The following is a 20,349-nucleotide window of genomic DNA, read 5'->3' as shown; positions in this document are numbered from 1 at the left end:
TACCAGAGAGGGAGAAATGGTCTTCTACAGGAAGAATCCTACTAATCAGTTCTCTAATATCAAGCCTGGGGTCATATACCTACACTAACATTATACAGACTGAGCAGGTTGTATTTATGTATTTAGAAATATATGTATACTAATATGTTTATATGTAACAACAACTAAAGAATAAGAGGCCATAACATTTGAAAGACTAAGGGAGGATTCTGAAGGAAGAAAAAGGGAAAAATTGGTACAGTTATAATTTTTAAAAATTATTATATTTAACTAATGAATATACCAGTGCCAGGCATGGTAGCACATGTCTCTAATCTCAGTACTGGGAGATTGAAGCAGGATTTCTACAAGGCTAAACTCAATCTGAGCTACCTAGAAAGGTGAGCCCCTTTTCCAGCCCCTCCACACATAGACACACTTACACACACACACACACTCACAAGAAATATACTGTTACTCTCTAATTGATATTTGAACAAAAATTTGTAGGTTAATGAGATACTAAGAACTACAATGAAAGATGGAGAGATGGCTCAGCTATTAAGAGCTCTTGCTGTTCTTCCACAGGACCCAAGTTCAGTTCTCAACACCCACTTCAAGCACACCACAACCATCTATTACGCTAGCTCTAAAGGATGTGACATACACATGCAAAAGTAAAATACAGGGGGCTCCTTATGGAGGGAGAGGAAGGCAAATGCGGGAGGTGGGAGGAGGTAAAGAGCAATAGCAGAATATAAGTGATCTGATAGGGAAAATGGGAAAGGATGTGTGCTCTTTAGGATGAAAGAGGAGGAGCAAGGTAGGTAAGAGAACAGGATGTCTGTAGAAGCCACAAAGAATCATACTATTAACTATTTAAGCACACACACACATAAATCAAACAAACAAACCTTATAATACATGTAGGTATTATAATACACAAAACAGGTATATAATACATATTTGTAAAAATATGCATACTTTTAAAGAACTTTTCTTATCTGGACTAGTGGTGACCACTCTAATAATAGCCAAAGACCACCTAATAGCCAAAAACCAATTTGAGTTGCTGGTCAGGGCTGTCCAAGAAACTCCCAAAACACATAGTGCCTTGCTGTTGCCCTTGGTTGCCTCCCAGAGTAGAAGGTAAATCCCTATTGCTGAAGACATCATGCACTTCAGAAAAAGAACCCAGAGGATCCTGAGCTGGACCTGACCTGAATGGCCCCTCCCTGAAGACTATGTATCAGAAAGCACCATGCAAGCTTCCAAAGGAGGGAGGCAACTAACTGTCTCAGCCATCTGCGACGTCCATGAACCACATCAACACTGAATGATAACCTTCAGGGTGCAAAAGTGGCACACATGCCTAAATGGTAACTAACAGCTCTTTAATTGGACTTAACACCTGCTCAACAAGACAGATATTCCATGCCTGGTACTGGAATCTAACTACTCAGTGCTTGTGAAGTGATGGTTACTGGAGAAGAAACTATAGCCACTGATTTACTAAATCCCTGACAACAATCTATTAACATTTGTCATTATTACACCATAGGTTAAGTGTACTCTTCACCCCTCATCAAGGAAACTTCTCTTTGTAACAACCGGAGACCACTACAGACAACCACAACCAACCAAAATGCAGAGATGTGGACTCTAGTCCCAGTGAACTACAAAATGAACAAGGATGACAACAATGAACATGCCAAAAGACAGAAAAAAGCCCACAAATCCTCAAGCCTACACAAAGAACTATAGAAAACTGAGGAAACGTAAGAATGAGAGAGGTGGCCTTCCCCAGGGAAGAGCGCACCAATTGGTCCAGTGTCAAACGGTCAGCCCTGAAAACATACAAACAAGTAACAATTAGGACTGAACAGGTTATACTTAGTAATACATACACATGTATGCAGTATGTATGTTTGTGTATCTATGTATGTAGGTATGTATGTATGCATGCGTGCACACAATAACAATTTGAAAAAGATTGGGGAATAGTATATGGGAGGGTTTGGGAAGAGCAAAGGGAAAGCGGAAATGTAATTATACTACAATTTCAAAAATTAAGCAACAAAAATCTTTGCCCAGAAGTAGCTTCCTTGATATATACACCGGTAAGACATACAACAAATGAACAGCTCACACTCCAAATAGCAATTCAGAGTACCTTGTACTGATATGATATTCTATCAATATAAAAGAACAGTCACACACAAAATTCTCTCCATCCCCAAATATCCTACTTAAGGGCCAAAATTAACTGTTAAGATATACCTTCAAGTGCATAAAGTGACAGTAATAGCACAAAAAAAGTAAGGTACATGTCTATGTACAAAACACTCTACACTTTTTATAATACAGGATTCTTGTTCCATATGACTACAGCTGCCACAAATAATAACATTTGGGATTTCGTCATATACAGAGCCACACTGGGTGTGGTGGCACACACCTGTAATTAATTCCAGCACTTCTTGGGAGGCAGCGACAAGAAGATGATAATAAGGACTGAGACTAGCCTGGACTTTGTAACAAGACCCTAAATAAATAAATAAAGTCCCCAGCATTTCTAAGCTGCAACAGTAAGGTACTGTAAGAACCTTCAATCAAAAGTTTTCATGCTAAGCTAAAATATGTTCCTATAGTTAAGTCAGCATTCTATACTCTGAATCTTAGACTTCAAAGATTTTAAACTACTACAACAATTAATATCTATTGGGTTTTCATAGCTAGAACTCAGAAAAGCTCCCCCAAGTCTTGATCTACTATGCAACTTCCCAGAAATATGAATGTGAATCCTACTCTCACTGCCCTGTAAGCACTGATGCAAACATTTCTTACCTTATCTTTCTCGTGTGGAAGCAATGACACAGGAGGTAAACAAGAAAGCGACTCACAGCCCTCTTTCCCTTCAGCACTGGCCACCTTAGTGTTGAGCCGGTAGAGAGGTCCATCTTTAAGGAGTCTGCCATGGCCAACGGCACGTTTGATTGCCAATCGTAGCTGCTGGTGGAACCCAGAGGCAGCACTGCCTCCATAGGCAGCAGACACATCCTTCTGGCTTTTCAAAAAGCGTTCGATACTTTTCAAAGTTGAGCCTCCGGACTCTGCCAAACCCTCAAATGCCCGTTTGAGTAATTTATTCCAATCCACACTTTGTTTATTATCCAATTTTCCATGGTTTCGAGGTTTAGGAAGTGCTATTCGACCAGGATTATCAGGATCTTTATAGGAATTGAGACCTTTGTTTGAGACTTTTAAAATCGTCCCATCTTTAACACTCAACTCCAACTGCTCTAGAACAGTTTTACGATCCAAGCCATGGGATGAAGACACTGCATTGCATATCCTTTCTTCTGAAGGTCGCTGTTTCTGCTTCTTTACTTTTTTGATGGCCTCCAAAATCCACTCCGTGTACAGCGGGTTAGCGAGTTTTACCATGGTGAAGGATTCTGTATATCCATAGAGTCGTTATCCTTTATCCTGATGCTGAGTAAGTCTTACACCATGGAAAACAAGATTCTCGGAGGATGGGAACCAGTTAACCATAGCATACAAGATTTCTGGCCTGAGTCTTCCCTCCTTTCACAAAATAGAACTGCAACCTACTTTTACCTTAGAAATGAAAACAACTGGTTCTCTGAACATCTCCAAACTCCTCAATAGCACCAGCACGGGCCTCCGCTCCACAGACAGTCTTACACTCCACACAGCCCATTCCTGGCATCAAGTGGAAAATCAGACTTAAGCCTGAAAAGCAATGAAATAACGTCAGTTTTCTATCAAGGCCCACCCTATAAATAAGTTGTCAACTGAAACATCCCAGTCTTTCCTTAAAGCCATGTGTTTATCAAGCACTCCTAAGAGTTTAAATACAGTACTATCACTATTCTAAAATAATTACTGGGAACCACTGAAACAAAAACAGAAGCAAAAAAAGACAAGTTGTTAAGGTAAACTGAGGAAATAAAATGAGATGGTCTGCGAATGACCTTAAGCTATAACTAACCAGAGAAGCACTATTTTGTTCTCCAAAATCTGTGCTTACCAGACTATGGATTCAGCTCTTCCTCCACATTTTCCCCCAAGAAACTATTCAGCACTTCAACAAGGATCTGGATTAGCAGAAAGAATCCTGCAATGAAAGCAAGAGTGAATCATCTTTCAAAATTCCAGTGGGTAAAATAGTGATCAATAAGAAATACAAAAAACACTGAGAACAATTTGACTAGTTAAAGGAAATATACATGCTTCACATATCACAATAAGGCTATTAATGCAAACAAAAACAATGAAAATTGCTTAGTTTGAAAGTACTTAAAGAATTTTAAAATAACCCAATTTCATTCAAAGTGTCACTTATACCCACATCTGAAAGAAATAACTGTCAAAGTACTTATAAGCAATGTGCAGATAAGCTAGAAATAAGGCCTAAAATCATTTGAATCAAATGTACATACTATATATGAAATGTACAGTATAGAAAACAAGTAATGCCTATTTGTATGTTTATAGAAAAGAGGATCTAATAATAATGTGAATTTGAGATTGCTACCTGAGAGTGAACGTTAGTCAGTAAAACAAAAATACTACTTTTCTGGGTCAAGAATCTGTCAGATACACTTTTTTTTTAAATCAATAAAATAATGACTTCTAAACTTTTTCCTCCAAAACTGCTTAACTTTGAACTTCTCTTGTTCTGGAGGGCATGCACAATATAAACACGGATAGAAAGGCATAAGGGTCATGTCCTCCAGCAAGTATTCTTAATAGCGACGTTAAAAGCAAAAGGAAAACTAACACATGTTGGGGAAGAAACTATACTAGGACTCCGGTAAGAATGAAAAAGGATGCAACATTAGCACCTGGGGCCAAATTTAATTTCAAAATTGGCTAACTAAAAGAAGTTCCCCGCCCCCCCTTCGGGGGAGTCTTCACTTTGGTGAAAGCCTCAAGGGGACAAGTATCAGAATGATCACTCAAGGCAAGCTGTTGTTGTTGTTGTTTACATGGACATTAACTTTAAAAATAAGGAGACCCAAGAGGCTGGGAACAGCCTGCGCGGTTGAGCTTTCAGGTGAAAAGAATGAATGACAGCCACTCATTGTCTTTCCGGCCGGAAGTTTCCCCCATCTCCAGGTCTGCAGAACTAACGCTGAGGAGCTGAACCCTAACTCTCGGAAAGTAAACTAGCGCCTGGAAAGAAAGGACCGACCGGCTGCAAAAGCCCTTCCCGCTGCCTCCCACCCCACAACACATCTTCGCGCCCTCCGTTTAAAAAGCCCAGGGAACTTTAAAAACTTGAAGCGGCAGAGCCCCGCAGCCGGCCGCCCTGCCGGTCCCGCGCCGTGGAAACACAGCCCGAAGAGTAAGTTAACAATGAAATCACGTGGAGGTAGCAGTTCCAGGAGCCCTGTCCCCGGCTCCTCCGGGCCCCCGGCCTCCCAGGGCCCGGCTCGGGACAGCCGATCGGGGCGCCCGGCCGCGCGGAGCTGACAGGTCGGGCAGGTCCGGCCCAAAGTCGCGGGGCTCTTGACAGGCGCGCCCGCCGCCAGCCGTCCCGGCCCGGGGCTGACAGTCCGACAGACACAACACCGCACGTGCCGCCCGCCCCGCAGCGCGGCGCCCGCCAGGCTGTCAGCCCCGCTCGGGTCTCCGCGCGCTCGGCACGGCCCGGAGTGCGCGCCCGGCGCCGGGAGCGGCGGCGGGCGGACGGCGGGCGCGCCCCCGAGGGAGAGCGGGCGAGCCCGCACAGCAGCCCCGGGCTCCGCGGCCTGGCTGCTCGGCGCCCGGGAGCAGCGGCTCCCGCCCGGGGCCGGCCGGCGGAGCGAGAGCGGCGCGGGCCGCGGAAGCGGGCCGGGAGGGCGGCGCGGGCCGGGCCGCCGAGTCGGACGCGAGGGGGCGGCCGCGGCGCCCAGCCCGAGGCCTGGCGCAGAGCAGCGGGAGGCGGCGCAGGCCGCGGCGGGGCCTGCAGCAGCCCGCCGACCCCGCCAGACGCCCAAGCAGGCTCCGGGGCGGCTCAGCCTCGGGCTCGGCAGCCGGGAGCGACCGGGGGCGGCCCGTCGGCTACTTACCTGGGGGGAAGACAGCCGGGATCCCGGGGGCCCGGGCCGGACCGCGGAGATGCCCCAAACTGACACGGCCGCCATCTTGGAGACAGTGAGCTCCGACTGGGGGGAGGGGAGGCCAGGCGGCGGAACAGCCGCGGGGGGAGGGGAGCGTCGCGAGGGAACGGCTGCCTGGGGAGGGAGCGGGAACAGCCTGCGCGGGAGGGAGGGGGAGCGCGGGAGGAGGGCGGCCGGTAGCTGGAAGAGCAGGGCTGGTCGCCGGGAAGGGCCGGAGGGCGGGGCCTCCGCGGTGGGGGCGGGCGGGGGGAGGGGGGAGCGGGCGCCGCTGGGCGGGTCACGTGGGGCGGGTACAAAAGGCCGCAGCCGGCGTGGAAGCGGGAGTCGGCCGGGCTGGAGGCCAGCGGCTGGGGGCGGTCCTCCTTCCCTCCCCACGCGCCGGGCTCTGGCGGATGGCGGGGCCGCCCGCGGAAGGTGCCCCGGGATTACGCGGCCCGGGAAACTTGGGGCAGGCGCTTGGGCGGGGCGGCTGCGGCGCGACGCCGAAACCCGGAGCCGAGCCAGCTCGGAGCACCCGGCGCGCCGCGTCCGGTCGCACTCCCGCTCGCTCGCTCGCTCGCTCTGGCCCGGGCTTGCACCCGCGTCCGCCTCGGTGGTACGGGCGCCCGGGTCCTCCACGGTGGCCCCGGGGGCCCGCGGCTGGCAGGAGCGCGCGAGTTCCTTCTTTGGTCCTCGCCTTTCTGCTCCCTCCGCGCTCAGGCCGCTCCACCCCCGCGGTCCGAAAGAATAGAGTCTGGCCAGAAACGGGAGAGGACACCAAGTTAGACGACCTGTCAGCTAGAAGGATGCCCACCCACGCGCACTCCCTCCTGTCCCCCTGCCCGGAGGTTGCAAGACCTTGGAAACATGTTTATAAAGAACCGGCATCCTCCGAGCTCAGTTTCTAGGACTTGGACAAGGTCACATAGCTATTGTGACACACGCTTGGGGCTTTCTCATCCTTTCCTGGTGGATGGCTGAACCGCAAAGAGACACTTGGCCAGGGCAAGTCCGTCCTCTGCTGGCTACCTGTTTCTTTGTCTTGTCTTTTGATCCACAGAAACTCTTAAGAAATTGAGTCACCCACACCCTCCCACTGGAAAGACACGCTAAATGCTCAACAGTTTGAGACATGTTTTGCTGCTAACCAAGTTTTATTTGCTTTGTGTCTCCTTCCTAGACTGCTCCCCCAAGACCTCATTTTGGCACTGCTTGGGGAAAAAAAAAAAAAAAAGCCGCCTGCTCGTTGCTGCCCTTACTCTGATACTGCTTTCTTTTCTGAACTTTTCTGGTGGTGTTTGCTTTATGCACTGTACAGTTAGGGTGTTGTCCTAATACCTTTAATATATTCCCAGATAAATGTTCTGCAGTGCATCTCCAGAGTTTGGCATCTCCAGGGTCAAATCAACATGCTGCCAAGGGCTCAAAACAGTGCTTCTAATGAAGAAGCATTTGTAAGCTGCTGAAAAATAACTTTACATGTCACCTCCTGTCCGTCTCAAAACAACCTTCCCTGCTTTCAGATCTGTGTAGCCCTTCTCACCCTGATTCTTGGCCAGAGTACCGTGTACTATAGACTGCTAAAGCCATTCTGTATTAGCAGTAACCTGGAAAAATCCACAGGAAGGGTCTGCAGTGCTCTATTCTGACACTGACATTGATAACAAGCAGTTGTGGAGAGATTTATGGAATCACCCGTGATCACTGATTTCCAAACCCCACGATACACTGAGTCACTGTAAGATGAGAAATTTGGAGACAGGAGGATTGCCAAGATCAAGATTTAGTGGGCACCCTCTGTGACGGGATATGGTGGAGGATGATAGAGCAAGACCCCGAATATCCTCTGGCCTCCAAAAATGGACACACACGTCTTTTTTTTTTTTTAAGGTATATATTACTAAAGGACATACTCAGAGATCCTTGCAAGTTGCAGCAAAGAGAAATCAGTTTTTGCAAGTGGAAAAGCAAGGGTTTATTTTAGCATAACTCAGGTTTTGTTGGGGATTTTTGGTTTTTTTTGTTGATCTTTTGAGACAATTCAGACTGTTGAAGGTTATTTCCTCTGTCGACCAAAAAAACCACAGCCCTCATAAAGGGAATAAGAGAGTTTATTCTGGGTCCATTCTGAGTGACTGGGACATAATTTCTTCATTTGTAACTGCATTAAAATTTAACAGTATTACTTTATCACTTGGAAATTCACCAGGTGGAATATTAAATATAGATTTATTTTTTTTAACTACAGAAGTATTTAAGAAACAAAAGGTGAGAGGGATGCTTAGTTACTTAGGGTACTTGATTGTCAGTGGAGTTGAATATCATCACTAATTTCCTAGGTGCACAGAAATGTGTTCTCGGAAGGAGTGAGAGAGCCGCTCCTTGAGTTTCCTGTCCAGCACTGAGTTTGAAGCACCTGGGTACGGTCCTGAATTGTCGAAATGGACTCTGATGTCATGGATTTTTCCCTTTAGTTGACAAAATCATCTGGTTTTCTTTATCCTTAGGCGAAGACTCTGATTTTAGTTTTAGTTATCACAGTTAAAAGCCCCTTACAAGCCAGGAAGTGGTGCCCCACGCCTTTACTCCAGCACACAGTGAGGCAGAGACAGGCAGAGCTCTGTGAGTTCAAGGCCAGCCTGGTCCACAGAGTGAGTTCCAGGTCAGCCAAGGCTACACAGAGAAGCCCTGTCTCAAAAAAACAAACAAAAAAACTCTTTTACAAGATATGTTACTTGCTTATCTAATAGACCAAATTGTATAAACAGATTTAAATGTTTGTCCATTAAAGCAAGTTTCACATGACTACTTATCTTACTAGGAATATTCTAAATAGGCATAACTCTCCAAACAGAATTGTTTTTATCTATAAAGGCTTTGTGATGTTTAATATTTCTATCTTGTATATGTGTGTTTGTATGTGTACATATATATTACATATATATATGGATTTTTTAAAAACTCGGGTTTTTCAGTTAAACTTGAGCTCCACTTTATCTAGAGAGCCTCAAAGAGTTGTGTTAACCCTTTTTATCCAAGTTATATAAAAGACACCAACCTCTAATGACGTCCTTGATGCTTTAGGCCTTAAGTGCTGATGTTTCTTGTATTTGAGATGTACTATAGAACACTTACTTGGCCAGGATGTAAAAAAATAAGTGAACAGCATTTGTATTTTACTAGTTAGAAAGAGGAAAACTGACAGTACAGTGGCTCCTTCCACAGTTCCATTCTTGAGCATTTAAATGTTGGTGAGGTAGCTCAGCGAGTGCACGGAACTGTAAAGATGAGGGGAAGCATAGCCAATCTAAGTTTCAGTTTTTGTCATTTTACATTCATGTGGCCTTCATCTGTGGCCTTCCCTCCATCAGGTCACATTGCGTTCTTGATTGTGCTCATATCTAGCAGTGCTGTTATGTGTCACACGTAAATATGTCAGATAAAAAGGGGAAAACATCTGGATCGTGATGGCTAATGGCTTTAATGTGGTCTGGAGTGTCTTAATGGCTTTACCAGGTGGTCATCTCTCCTAAAGACTGCTGCCTGCACACGCCTCAGACTCATCTGTATCACATCCTATGAGTCAGCCATCCGATCTGTGAGGACCGTATGATACCTAATAAATAGCATGCAATCCCCAAATGCACAACATGTAATCCTTGGTGTCCAGGGAGAATTGTGACTGAGCACTGGGAAGAAGCTGTGTCTGCAGGGACTGGTTGGCTGATTAGAACTCCAGCACAGTGGAGACTGGAATGTTACAGGTCTGGAGACTAACTGCCTGACCCGGGGCTAGCTTTAGCCCTGGAACAGCCATTCTCTGCCTGCCATGTGTCAGAGCTAATATCCTGTGAATAATTGATAAAACCTTTTGTAATTAATTTAAAAGGCTACCAGCAGCTGGGCATGGTGGCCCCAACCCTTGATCCCAGCACTCAGGAAGGCAGAGGCAGGCGGATCTCTGATTTGAGGCCAGCCTGGTCTACAAAGTTAGTCCAGGACATCTAAGCCTACACAAAGAAACCCTGTCTTGAAAAACAAAACGAAAAAAGGCTGCTAGCTATTATCAGCACAAAAGCTAAGAATGTCACCAGATCGCACCTTAGACCTATAGAAAACTTTCTCCCATCTTGCTGTTACTGCCTCTGTGATAAAATCACTAACGTATTTTAGATTTGCCTTGATTTATGACTTTCTTTGTTCTTTAAAACTATAAAACTTCCCCAAACTGCTTCCACATTGGAACATGGAATTGGTAAATCTGTGTTCCTGGATCAGTCACTCAGAATGGCTCCAGAATTAACTTCTCTCTCATTCCCTTTAAATTGAATGCTGTGGTTTTACATTGGTAGTGGTTTATCTCCAAACATTCCCCTTTTGGAAACGTGTGTGTGTGTGTGTGTGTGTGTGTAATATATATATTCCTGAAAACTTGCTTGTCTGTGCTGGTTAGAGACAATGTGTTTTGGGGTTGTTTTGTGTGCTACTTTTGGGATTGGTTTTCTTAGCTTTGAGCCTAAGATCACCATCTTCTCCCACTGGGCCTCAGTTTATCTTGCTTGTTTACACAAATGTACGAGTGTTCAAGACACCAGATGACCAGTCAATCCCTTATATGTATGTGTCTCTCTAGGAAAGCCAATAAAGTTCCTTCTGACCCAGCAGTGGGGTTTGTTTGTTTCTCTATTAGGCCTGAGGCCATTGCATGTTATGGGGTGTTTCACCTGATGCTTTTGGTGGGAGGGAACAAGTGCCTCTTTGGTGTCTTTATGATCAGGCTCTCATATAATTCCTAAGCTACAGGCTTGACAGAGCCACAGGAGGAGCATTGGGGAAAGGCAGAATTGGGTATCTGAGGAGGAATGTCAGGAAACAAAGGCCAAATGATAACAATTCAAAATATTTCAAAGACGAAACCAAGGCAAAAAACAAACTGCCTTCAAAATTTCAAAAATCAAAAACCAAATTGCCTTTAGAGATCTGAAAGCAAAAAAGCAAAACTCAACTAAATGTCTAGACCTTAAAATTCTTTCAAAGAAAAAAACAAAACAAAAACCTAGACAGCTTAAATGAAATGCTTGAAAGCAGACAGAATAGGTAGCTATCAGATTAGGATCCTTAAAATTAACCATCTCAGAATAAAGAAATGGACCATCCTAAACTATGGGAGGTCCAGAGCCCAGGAAAGAACTCACCAACAATCCGCTTAAGGAAATAACAGATGGTCTGGTCTCAGTGAGTCCATGCAGGTACCTGGCTTCCATTCAGGTGATTCATCCAGTAAAAACCAGATCATTCTCTGAGACCCATGTTGTGGCTCCATAATTATCAATAAAAACAAAACGCTCTAATCTTAAAGGGAATAAGAGTTAGTTTATTTCTGGAGCTGTTCTGAATGACCACAGCCTGGGAACACAGATTTAGGTTACCCCTAATTCCATGCCCCAAACATGGAAGCAGTTTGGTGGTGTTTTGTAGTTTTAGAGAACAAAGTCAGAAATCAAGACAAGTTTAAAATACTTTGGTGCGTACTTGAGAGAAGTGGTTACAGCAAGATGGGAGAAGCTTTTCGATAGGCCTCAGATGCTATCTGATGACATTCTTAGCATTTGGCTTGATGTATGCTAGTAGTCTAAAAAGTTAAGATTTCAAAAGATTTTTTATCTATTAGTCACAGGATATTTGTAGGCAAGGAATGGCTGTTCCTAAATCTAGCTCAAGATAAGGTAATTAGCCTTTGGACCAGCAACATTCCATTCTCTCTGCAGAACTAGAGTTCTAGTGAGTTCCTCAAGTCTCTCCAGATCCAGCATCTCTCCTGGAGTTCTCATTCACACCTTAAATCAATCACACTAGAAGTCCCTGCTTTTCGGCTATTCTTGGTATTTGCGTTTTATGCATTCCAGGTCAATTCAGAAGTCAAAAAGACAAGCCTGTTTTCACTAGAAATATTTTTAGTACATTTACATGTAGTACAGTAACTGGTAAAATTTAGACTTATACTTACTACACATTTTCTTTTAGTCTGGTTCATCCATTTGGTATCTTTTGTTCTATCTTGCCTTCTTTTGAGTTCATTAAAATATTTCAATTAAAGGAGATAAAAGTATGACTCAGCAGTTAAGAGCACTTGTGCCTCTTGCAGACACTTGAGTTTAATTTGCCTTTGGACCAGCAACATTCCATTCTCTCCATAGTTAGCAAAGACTCAACTTGAGTTTTTGTGATGCAGTTAATGACTGCCTATAACTCCAGCTCCAGAGGATCCAGTATCATCTTCTGGGCTCTGAAGGCATTGGACACACATAACATACATTCACACAAACAGAAACACATACACATAAGAAAGTAAATAAATTGGATAACCAATTTGGGAGGTATTTGGGAAGGCTATTTCTCCCACTCTCAGCATTCCTTACTTGTCTATAGTTTTTTTTGTCTAGGGTTAGAACCCCATGAGATTTTTCCCTTCCATGTTATCATGTCTATTGGTGTCAACCTTGTTCAGTTCACATTTAAGCAGCCTTGTGGATGAGACTTAGGGGTGTAGATTCTCTGACATTTCTAGGAGATATAATCTCACAGCAAACTTCCTGTCCTTCTAGCTCTTAAAATCTTACCACTTCTGCTTTTGAAACCTCAAAGCCCACTCCCAGTGACACACAGTGTTCTCCAGCAAGACCACACCTCCTAATCCTTCCCACAGCAACTGGGGACCAAACATTAAAATACATGAGCCCTTGTAGATTCTCCTCTAAGATCCGTGATTCCACTAGCTCTTGATTGTCGATTAGGCTCCCGGTACCAGGCATAGTTTTCTTCTTGTCGAGTAGGTCTTAAAAAGCTGCTGGTTACCACGAAGGTATAAATACTACTTACTGCATCCTTATGTATATGGTGCCATGCAGATCATTGTTGTAGCTGGATAGGACCATGGGTTATATCCCTCCCTTGGAACAGAAAAGCTAGTACTTGGAGAGAAGGTTTTTGGGTCAGATCCTGCTCTGATCCTGCAGGTCCTGTGTCCAAAGTGCATGGTTTCTGTAACAATGGGGGATTTATCTTCAACCTCTGGGAGACAGCCAAGGGCAACAGCAATAGGCTGTAAGTTTTAGGAACCTTTTGGACAGCCCTGACCAACAATTCAAAAGGGGCTTCTCATGCCTGGTATGAGATAATTTATGGCTCTTGGCATCAAGGATTGTCAGCCCAGGTTGAAAATTTTTATTTAAACTATATTTATGTATATACATGTACTGGCTGGTTTTGTGTGTCACATTAACAAAAGTAGTCATGAGAGAGGAAGGCGTTTCAGTTGTGAGCTGCCATGTGTGTTCTGGGAATTGAACCTGGGTCCTCTGGAAGAGTAGTCAGTGATCAGTGTGGGGAGGGCCCAGGTCATGGTAGATGATGCCATCCCTGGGCTGGTACCTGGGTTCTGTAGGAAAGCAGGCTGAGCAAGCTATGGGAATCAAGCCAGTAAGCAGCACCCCTCCATGGCCTCTGTATCAGCTCCTGCCTCCAGGTTCCAGCCCTGTCTGAGTTCCTGTCCTGACTTCCTCCAATGACGGACTATGGATCTGAAATTGTAAGCTGAATAAACCTGTTCATCCCCACTGGCTTTTTGTTCATGGTATTTTTGTTGAAGTAATTGAAATCCTGACTAATATTTGTTTGTTTATTTGTTTGTTTGTTTATATGTAAACAAATATACATATGTAATTAAATATACTATAAAATACATAATTGCAAGTAGATAAAACATGATTCCTTATGACCTTTTCAGACATCCTTACTGTATTTTGCCCTCCTCTCTCTGTCTCTGAATGTGCTGTTGACACTGACATTGCTCTGTCAAGGACCTCAGACTGATGAAGGAACGGCAAAGACATTCCTCTGCTATGGATACTGACAGTGTATGTAGGAGTTTCTGCCATAGTTTTCTTCCCATTGCATGTTTATGGCGTGAAGACAGTTCCTCTACAGAGCTGGGACCTACCAAGATCAGGTAAACCTGTCTCCTTGGCCCAGATGGACACAAAAACCCTGCCTCGTTTATCCGTATGTACTAATCCCACCTCCTTGTGAAGCTCCCCTGAGCTTCCATGGTGCCGAGGTTTCCCCAGCCCACCTGACTCTGGCTATTCTATGTGGCATGTATCTGTCTTTCTTCATTCCCTCGATGCTCCAGGCATGCCTGTCCCTGGAGCCATGCTGGACACTGCAGTCTTCTATATTAATCTCCCTTCTCCTCCCTCGCCCTTTTCCCATGATTCTGTCTTATTATTTCTTTCTCTGTTGTTCCTCCCCCTACCACCACTGAGGGTCCCTTTTTACTTCTCTGGTTCCTACTGTAACCTTCTTAATAAAGACTCTGCTGAACACTAGACATCATGTAACTAGTCTCTAGGGATTGTAGAGAGATGGAATGTCACTCAGTAAAATTATCTTCGGCTATCTTATGCCCTTTGGTGGCCAATTACCATAAATTGTCTATCTGTTCTGGTTCTACTAGGTAAATTTCTCAGATTGTATCAATAAGCTTAACAGGCCTCTACTCTCCACCAACTCTAAAGCTAAATGCTATGACATCTAAAACTCATAAAAGAGAGCTCCACAAATTATTTTAGCCAGCCAGGACACCCAGCATATCAATGAATTTGATATATATATTAATTTATGACTTTCTAACATTCTAATGTTCTCTGACTATCCTCTTCCACAGTAAAACATGTCATTCAGAGTAACCTGAATCCATTTTCAAGCCCCATGTTTGACTCAGAATAAACAATTTTCTATATATTTTAAAACAGACATTTTCTGTCAACCTACCCATGTCAATTTTGTTTATTATTGTCATGAACATCAATTGTGCATATATTAAGTTACATAAGACTTTACAGTTACTGTATTAGTCTGTACAGTCTACACTCAGCTACACTTACCAACAGTTTAATCTTCCATGCTGTTCTCTCATTCTCTCCTCCAGTGTGTGTTTCTATATGTCTACAAGGAATTTTTTCCTTCCATTTGGAACAATTCCTTTATGAAGGGCAGTTGTGCTGGTGACAAATTTGCCCTCTGTTTGTTTGTTTCCTGTAAATGTTATTATTCTTCATATCTGTGCTAGGTTCTGTCTGGCAAAGTTTGTCTCTATTTTTATCCTTTGCCTTTTAACAGTGTCTTTCCATTATCTTCTGATTTCCCACATCCCTTTTCTCTCTTGCAAACATAGCCAGCTCTGGCCAAGCTGCAGGTTCTGTGACTCCTACCTCTAGAGACTGAACTAAACATGGGTGAAAAATACTGTGGGAAATCGCTGCTACGTGAATGCTCACAGACTACAGACATTGCCTAAATGATACAACGCAGTAATTACGTAACATTCACATCATATTAAGTTCTGGGAAGAAGCTGGAAATGACATCCGCCTGAGGAGTGATAGGTAATGCTCCGGAAAACACTCCAATCTGGAGGACTTGCACATCCACATTCAGTGTCTCTGCAAAGTGCTGGAATCCATTCTCAGCAGGAACTCTGAGGAAACTCAAATAGTTGGTGTCCTGACTTTTCTTTATGTTTTCCTTTTGCCTTTTAATTTTTAAAAGTTTTACTCAGATGAGTTTTTTTCTTGTATCCACCCCTCATAAGCTCATAAGTGAAATAGGTAACATCCATGAAGTTCCTCCAAATCTGTGCTTCATATTTTGTCTCTGTTTTAGGAAAATTCAGTTACAATCTCTTATATTTCTTTTTCTTTGAGGACACAGTTTATATATAGTCAGATTTTTCACTGCACATCTTTTCTTCCTACTTTCTTCTTTTTCACACCTCTTATGTATGTGTGCTACCTAGTTTAATGTCAGCTTGACCCAATCAGAGTCATTTTGGAAAAGGGAGCCTCAATTGAGAAAATGTGTCCACCTTGCCTGGGCTGGGTGGTACATGCCTCTAATCCCAGCACTTGGGAAACAGAGGCAGGAGATTTTCTGTCAGTTCAGTCAGCCTGCTCTACATAATGAGTCCAGGTTAGCCAGGGCTATAGAGAGAGATCCTGTCTCAAAAAACCAAAAGAGAGAACTAGCAGAGACAGAGAGACAGGCAGGCAGAGACAGAGAAAGTCCCAACCAGACTGGCCTGTAGGTGGGCCTGTGGTGCGTTTTCATGCGTGATTTGATGTGGGAGGGGCTTGCTTATGAGGCAGTGCCACCTCTGGGATGGGGAATCTGGGCTTTATAAGAAATCAGGGTGAGCAGGCCATGGGAAGCAAGCCAGCAAGCCACACCCTCCGAGGCCCCTGCATCTGCTCCCCTCCAGGCTCCTGCCCTGTTTGGGTTATGCCCTTACTTCCCTCATTGTCGGACTATTACCTGGAAGTATAATAAATTAAAAGTGTAATAAGCGAAAATAAACTCTCTTCTCCCCAAGTTGCTTTTGGTCATGGTGTTTTATCACAATAGAAAAGTAACTAGGACAATATGTGTATTTTCTAGCAAGATGTTAAACCTATTCACCGAGTTCTTAAATTTGGTCATATTTTAAGCTGCCAAATTATCAGATGATTAGAAAAATCCTATTCATTCGGAGAAATTCTTTCTCTCTCTGTTTCTCTACCTTTGCATCTATTTCCCTGAACACACCAATCTCCCTTATTTTAAAGCTCTTACCGATTCCTGTGATTGCTGGACCTTGTGTGGTTATGGTTTTTGCCATTTCCCCCCTTTCTACCATGTGCTCTGACTCTTGTTCTGCCTGGTAATTTTAGAGTGGAAACTTAAGTATGTAGAGGTTCTTGCCAGCTTTCCACACATCCAGAAGAGGCTCCGCTTGTCTTCTGCAAGGCAGTTAAGGTAAGGCCCTTCCTTATGTGTCACAGACTGGCTTCACCCAAAGCTGTATTTTATCATGGATTTGCTCATTTCTTTTGCCCATGCTTCCATAAGTTCTCTGGCTTATCAGGGCTCTGGCTGAGAGACACATTTTTTGTTTTTTTTCCAGCACCTTCCATCCTAGCGGATGCTTCACTCTAATCCTCTTTCCTTGTGTCCACAGTCTGCTAACAATGCCATTCTGCTTTTCTGCTTGTCTTTTTAAAAAATGTTTATCATTTTTAATTATCATTTTACATTTTTTGTGTAGGTGTATGCATTCATATGTATGAGTGCCCATGGAGATCAGAAGAGTGATCTTCTGGAGTGGCAGTTACAGGTGGTTTTAAGCTGCCTGACATGGATTCTGTGAAATAGAACCCATGTCTTCATTAATCGAGCAGCAAGTACTCAACCCCTGAGCCTTCTCTTAGTTAATTTTCTCTGTAGTCCCTCTACTTGGCTTCTTAGCCACTTTCTTGTACAGCTTCAGAATTTGGCAGATGATTTGAGGAAAAAAAAAACAGGCAAAATTTTGGGCCAAGTCATTCTTTCTTTATCTCGGGGAATCTGCCCACTCCTGCTGTCTCTTCAAGTCCTCTGAACAGACACCATTCTCATTGGTGTCTGTGTAACCTAGAGCCGCCTATATTCAGAAGCAAACTCTAGATGATGGACTTCTGTCTAGACTTACTCCAAGAGACAAAGGTACCAATTTACACCTTCTTACCCTGTGCTGATTTCATCACATTTTTCATATTCTGTCTAAGCTACCCTAATTGTTCTCAGCTGACTCTCTATCTATTCTCATTCTTGGAACAAGAAAACGTGCGTGATTTTATATATATGTGTGTGTGTGTGTGTGTGTGTGTGTGTGTGTGTGTGTGTGTATTAAATGCACCTGACCTTTATCTAAATATGAGCAAGACTGCCTGAGGTATCAAGACACAGCATCCAGTAGCAGAAGTGCGTCGTGATCACCCAACTACTTAAGAGCATGAGGGCCCGAGATTCCACACCAGACCTCAGTAATTCTGAATTTCTGAGGGCAAGATGAATTTGGCAAGAACAGTTGCTGTTGCCATGACTGAGTAACAGGGGTAGATTTATTCTCCCTTGTACAAATGGAGAAACTGACAGAATAGATGGGACAATTTGTAGACACTGATCCAGACATTGAACAATAGACAGTGTAGGGCAGTGATGTGTAAGGTAAGAAAAACAAATAAACTGAACCATATGATTGCCCACACGTGTCTTGTCCTAATTTCCATAGTTCCCAGGCCCCAGAAGCTCAAGAAATATTGCTGCCTTGAAAACACAAATACCCCATTGCTGTGAAGGGCAGAGAACTAGAAAGGTAGATGCTGCCCACATACAGAACTCCAGATATCAACTGTAAGGTCTTTCCTGACTGTTTGGAAAAGTACTGACTCACACACATTTGAGAAGAAGCTAATTGGAAACTAACTGAAGAAAAGAACCATCTGAAAGGGGGAGGCAAAACAATTCCCAGGCTTCCATGAGATGGGAGGTAGAGCCCACGTGGAACTAGGCCAGAGGGAAAGATCTTGCAATAACTTAGGCTTTATTCCCGAGGAGTGTACATTCTCATGACAGTGAGGATGAGTTACTCTCCTTATATTGTAGCAAAAAATCAAAAACTGAAAAAACCCCAAATATAATAAAGTTATCAACCTGCAATTCAAGTAGAGGGAAAATGTGGACTACACCACGCCTGCTAGCCTTCTCTGTCATACACCATCAGAATCGGGGAAAGAATTTAAGAATTACATTATAGTAAAGTTGTTGACTGCCTAACATCCACCAGAGGAAAGAGGCTCAGGAACAAGTAAACAAAGATAGGAAGGACATCAGGCTTCTCAAGAAACCACACAGATAAAACCAAAGCACATATAAAGACTTGAAAAGTTAGCAATAAACCGAGGATTCTTTTATTTATTTATTTATTTTTGAGGCAGGGTTTCTCTGTATAGTTCTAGTTGTACTGGACCACAAACTCTGGCCTCAAACTCAGAGATGCACCTGCCTCTGCCTCCCAAGTTTCCAGGATTAAAGGCATGTGCCACCACAACCAGCTAAACTCAGAATTCTTTTATTTATTTATTTATGTACTTATTTATTTATTTAGGGGTTCTTTTTTTTTGTTTTTTTGGTTGGGTTTTTTTTTTTTGAGTTATGTTTTCTTTGTAGCTATGGCTATACTGGAACTCCCTCTGTAGACCAGGCTGGCCTCAAACTCACAGAGATCCACCTGCCCCTGCCTCCTGAGTGCTAGTATTAAAGGTGTGTGCCATCACTGCCGGCTAAACCTAGAATCCTTAAATCTTTCAGAAATGAAAGTAAAATAAAATATTTTCAAAGACACACAAACAATGACAATTTAGTATGAACAGAATTACTAGAAATGTTGAAGAAATCTCTTAAGAAAAAAAAAAAAAAGGAAAATTGAATTCTATTAAAATTTGGAGCCAGGCATGGTGGCATTCATTTGTAGTCTCAACATTTGGGAGGTTTAGGCAAGAGGAAAAACTGAATTCAAGGTCATCTTGGCAAAAGAGTTTGAGGTCAGTGTAGGCTATTTGAGACCCTGACACAAAAAGAAGAAAAGAAGAAGGAGAAGAAAAAGAAACAGAAACAAAATCTTAAGGATTTATATAAAAAATAAGGGCAGTGAAATGTAGAATGTATGATTAAGTATAATTTAATTGATAAAATGCTTTCAAGGCAAGTTAATAGCGTTGTTTTGTACGGTTCAGTGACTGGGGCTCTCACAAACAGATCACTTTCAAAGAAGGGATTCTCATCAACAAGGTGCTGTGAATTTCTAACATGATTTCACTCAGTGCCACAACTGTCTAAATTGGGAGGAAACTGTGAATTTGGCATTCCAACTGCAGCTCACTTTTGCTCTTTGCCTTCGGCAACACTTGTAAACTTCCGTCGACACTCTCCCAGGAAACTCCCCCGTTAGAAATGACTGTTACTTTGGGTGCAACTAAAGCTTCATTTAAAACTTGATAATAAACTCTCTGGGAGTTTAATAATTCAAGATCAAGTCTGTTATGCCAATTGGAATTTCCTCAAGCCTTATTTTCCTGCTAGATGTTTTAATATATATGTCTCAAACATATTATATATTTCCATTGTGATGCACAAAAGATTTTAATCAGACTTAGTTGCTATCCTTCCTCTCTCTGAAGAATGTGGCTGAAAGTTTGTTCATTATATAAGTGATGTAAATACATTGAAGTGCAACAAACGAACAGGGCAACTCACATATCAGAAAGGGCACAGGCTTTGAGACTTGCACAAGTTTTGATGACCTTATGAATGGACAAGGAGGTTGAGTGACTACTCTCTGGCTCTCT

General features: G+C 43.4%; 2 protein-coding genes across 2 annotated transcripts in view; one reads left to right on the top strand and one right to left on the bottom strand.

The window, feature by feature from the left end:
* Kat6a (lysine acetyltransferase 6A) overlaps window positions 1-6,175 on the bottom strand; it is an 81,257-nt gene extending 75,082 nt beyond the window's left edge. Inside the window, exons 1-3 of the mRNA XM_021634820.2 lie at window positions 6,060-6,175; window positions 4,034-4,120; window positions 2,827-3,735 (exon numbers count right to left, since the gene is read on the bottom strand). Coding sequence (XP_021490495.1) covers window positions 2,827-3,426 — 600 coding nt within the window. The 5' untranslated portion in view covers window positions 3,427-3,735; window positions 4,034-4,120; window positions 6,060-6,175. The remainder of the gene's footprint in view (window positions 1-2,826; window positions 3,736-4,033; window positions 4,121-6,059) is intronic.
* The window catches only part of Ap3m2 (adaptor related protein complex 3 subunit mu 2), a 61,161-nt gene continuing 46,823 nt past the window's right edge, over window positions 6,012-20,349 (top strand). Inside the window, exon 1 of the mRNA XM_060381470.1 lies at window positions 6,012-6,144. The gene's annotated coding sequence lies outside the window, so the exon portion shown is untranslated. The remainder of the gene's footprint in view (window positions 6,145-20,349) is intronic.

The sequence above is a fragment of the Meriones unguiculatus genome, chromosome 4, assembly GCF_030254825.1.
Source record: "Meriones unguiculatus strain TT.TT164.6M chromosome 4, Bangor_MerUng_6.1, whole genome shotgun sequence".
Classification (NCBI taxonomy): Eukaryota; Metazoa; Chordata; class Mammalia; order Rodentia; family Muridae; genus Meriones; species Meriones unguiculatus.
This window is presented reverse-complemented; position numbering and strand designations above follow the sequence as displayed.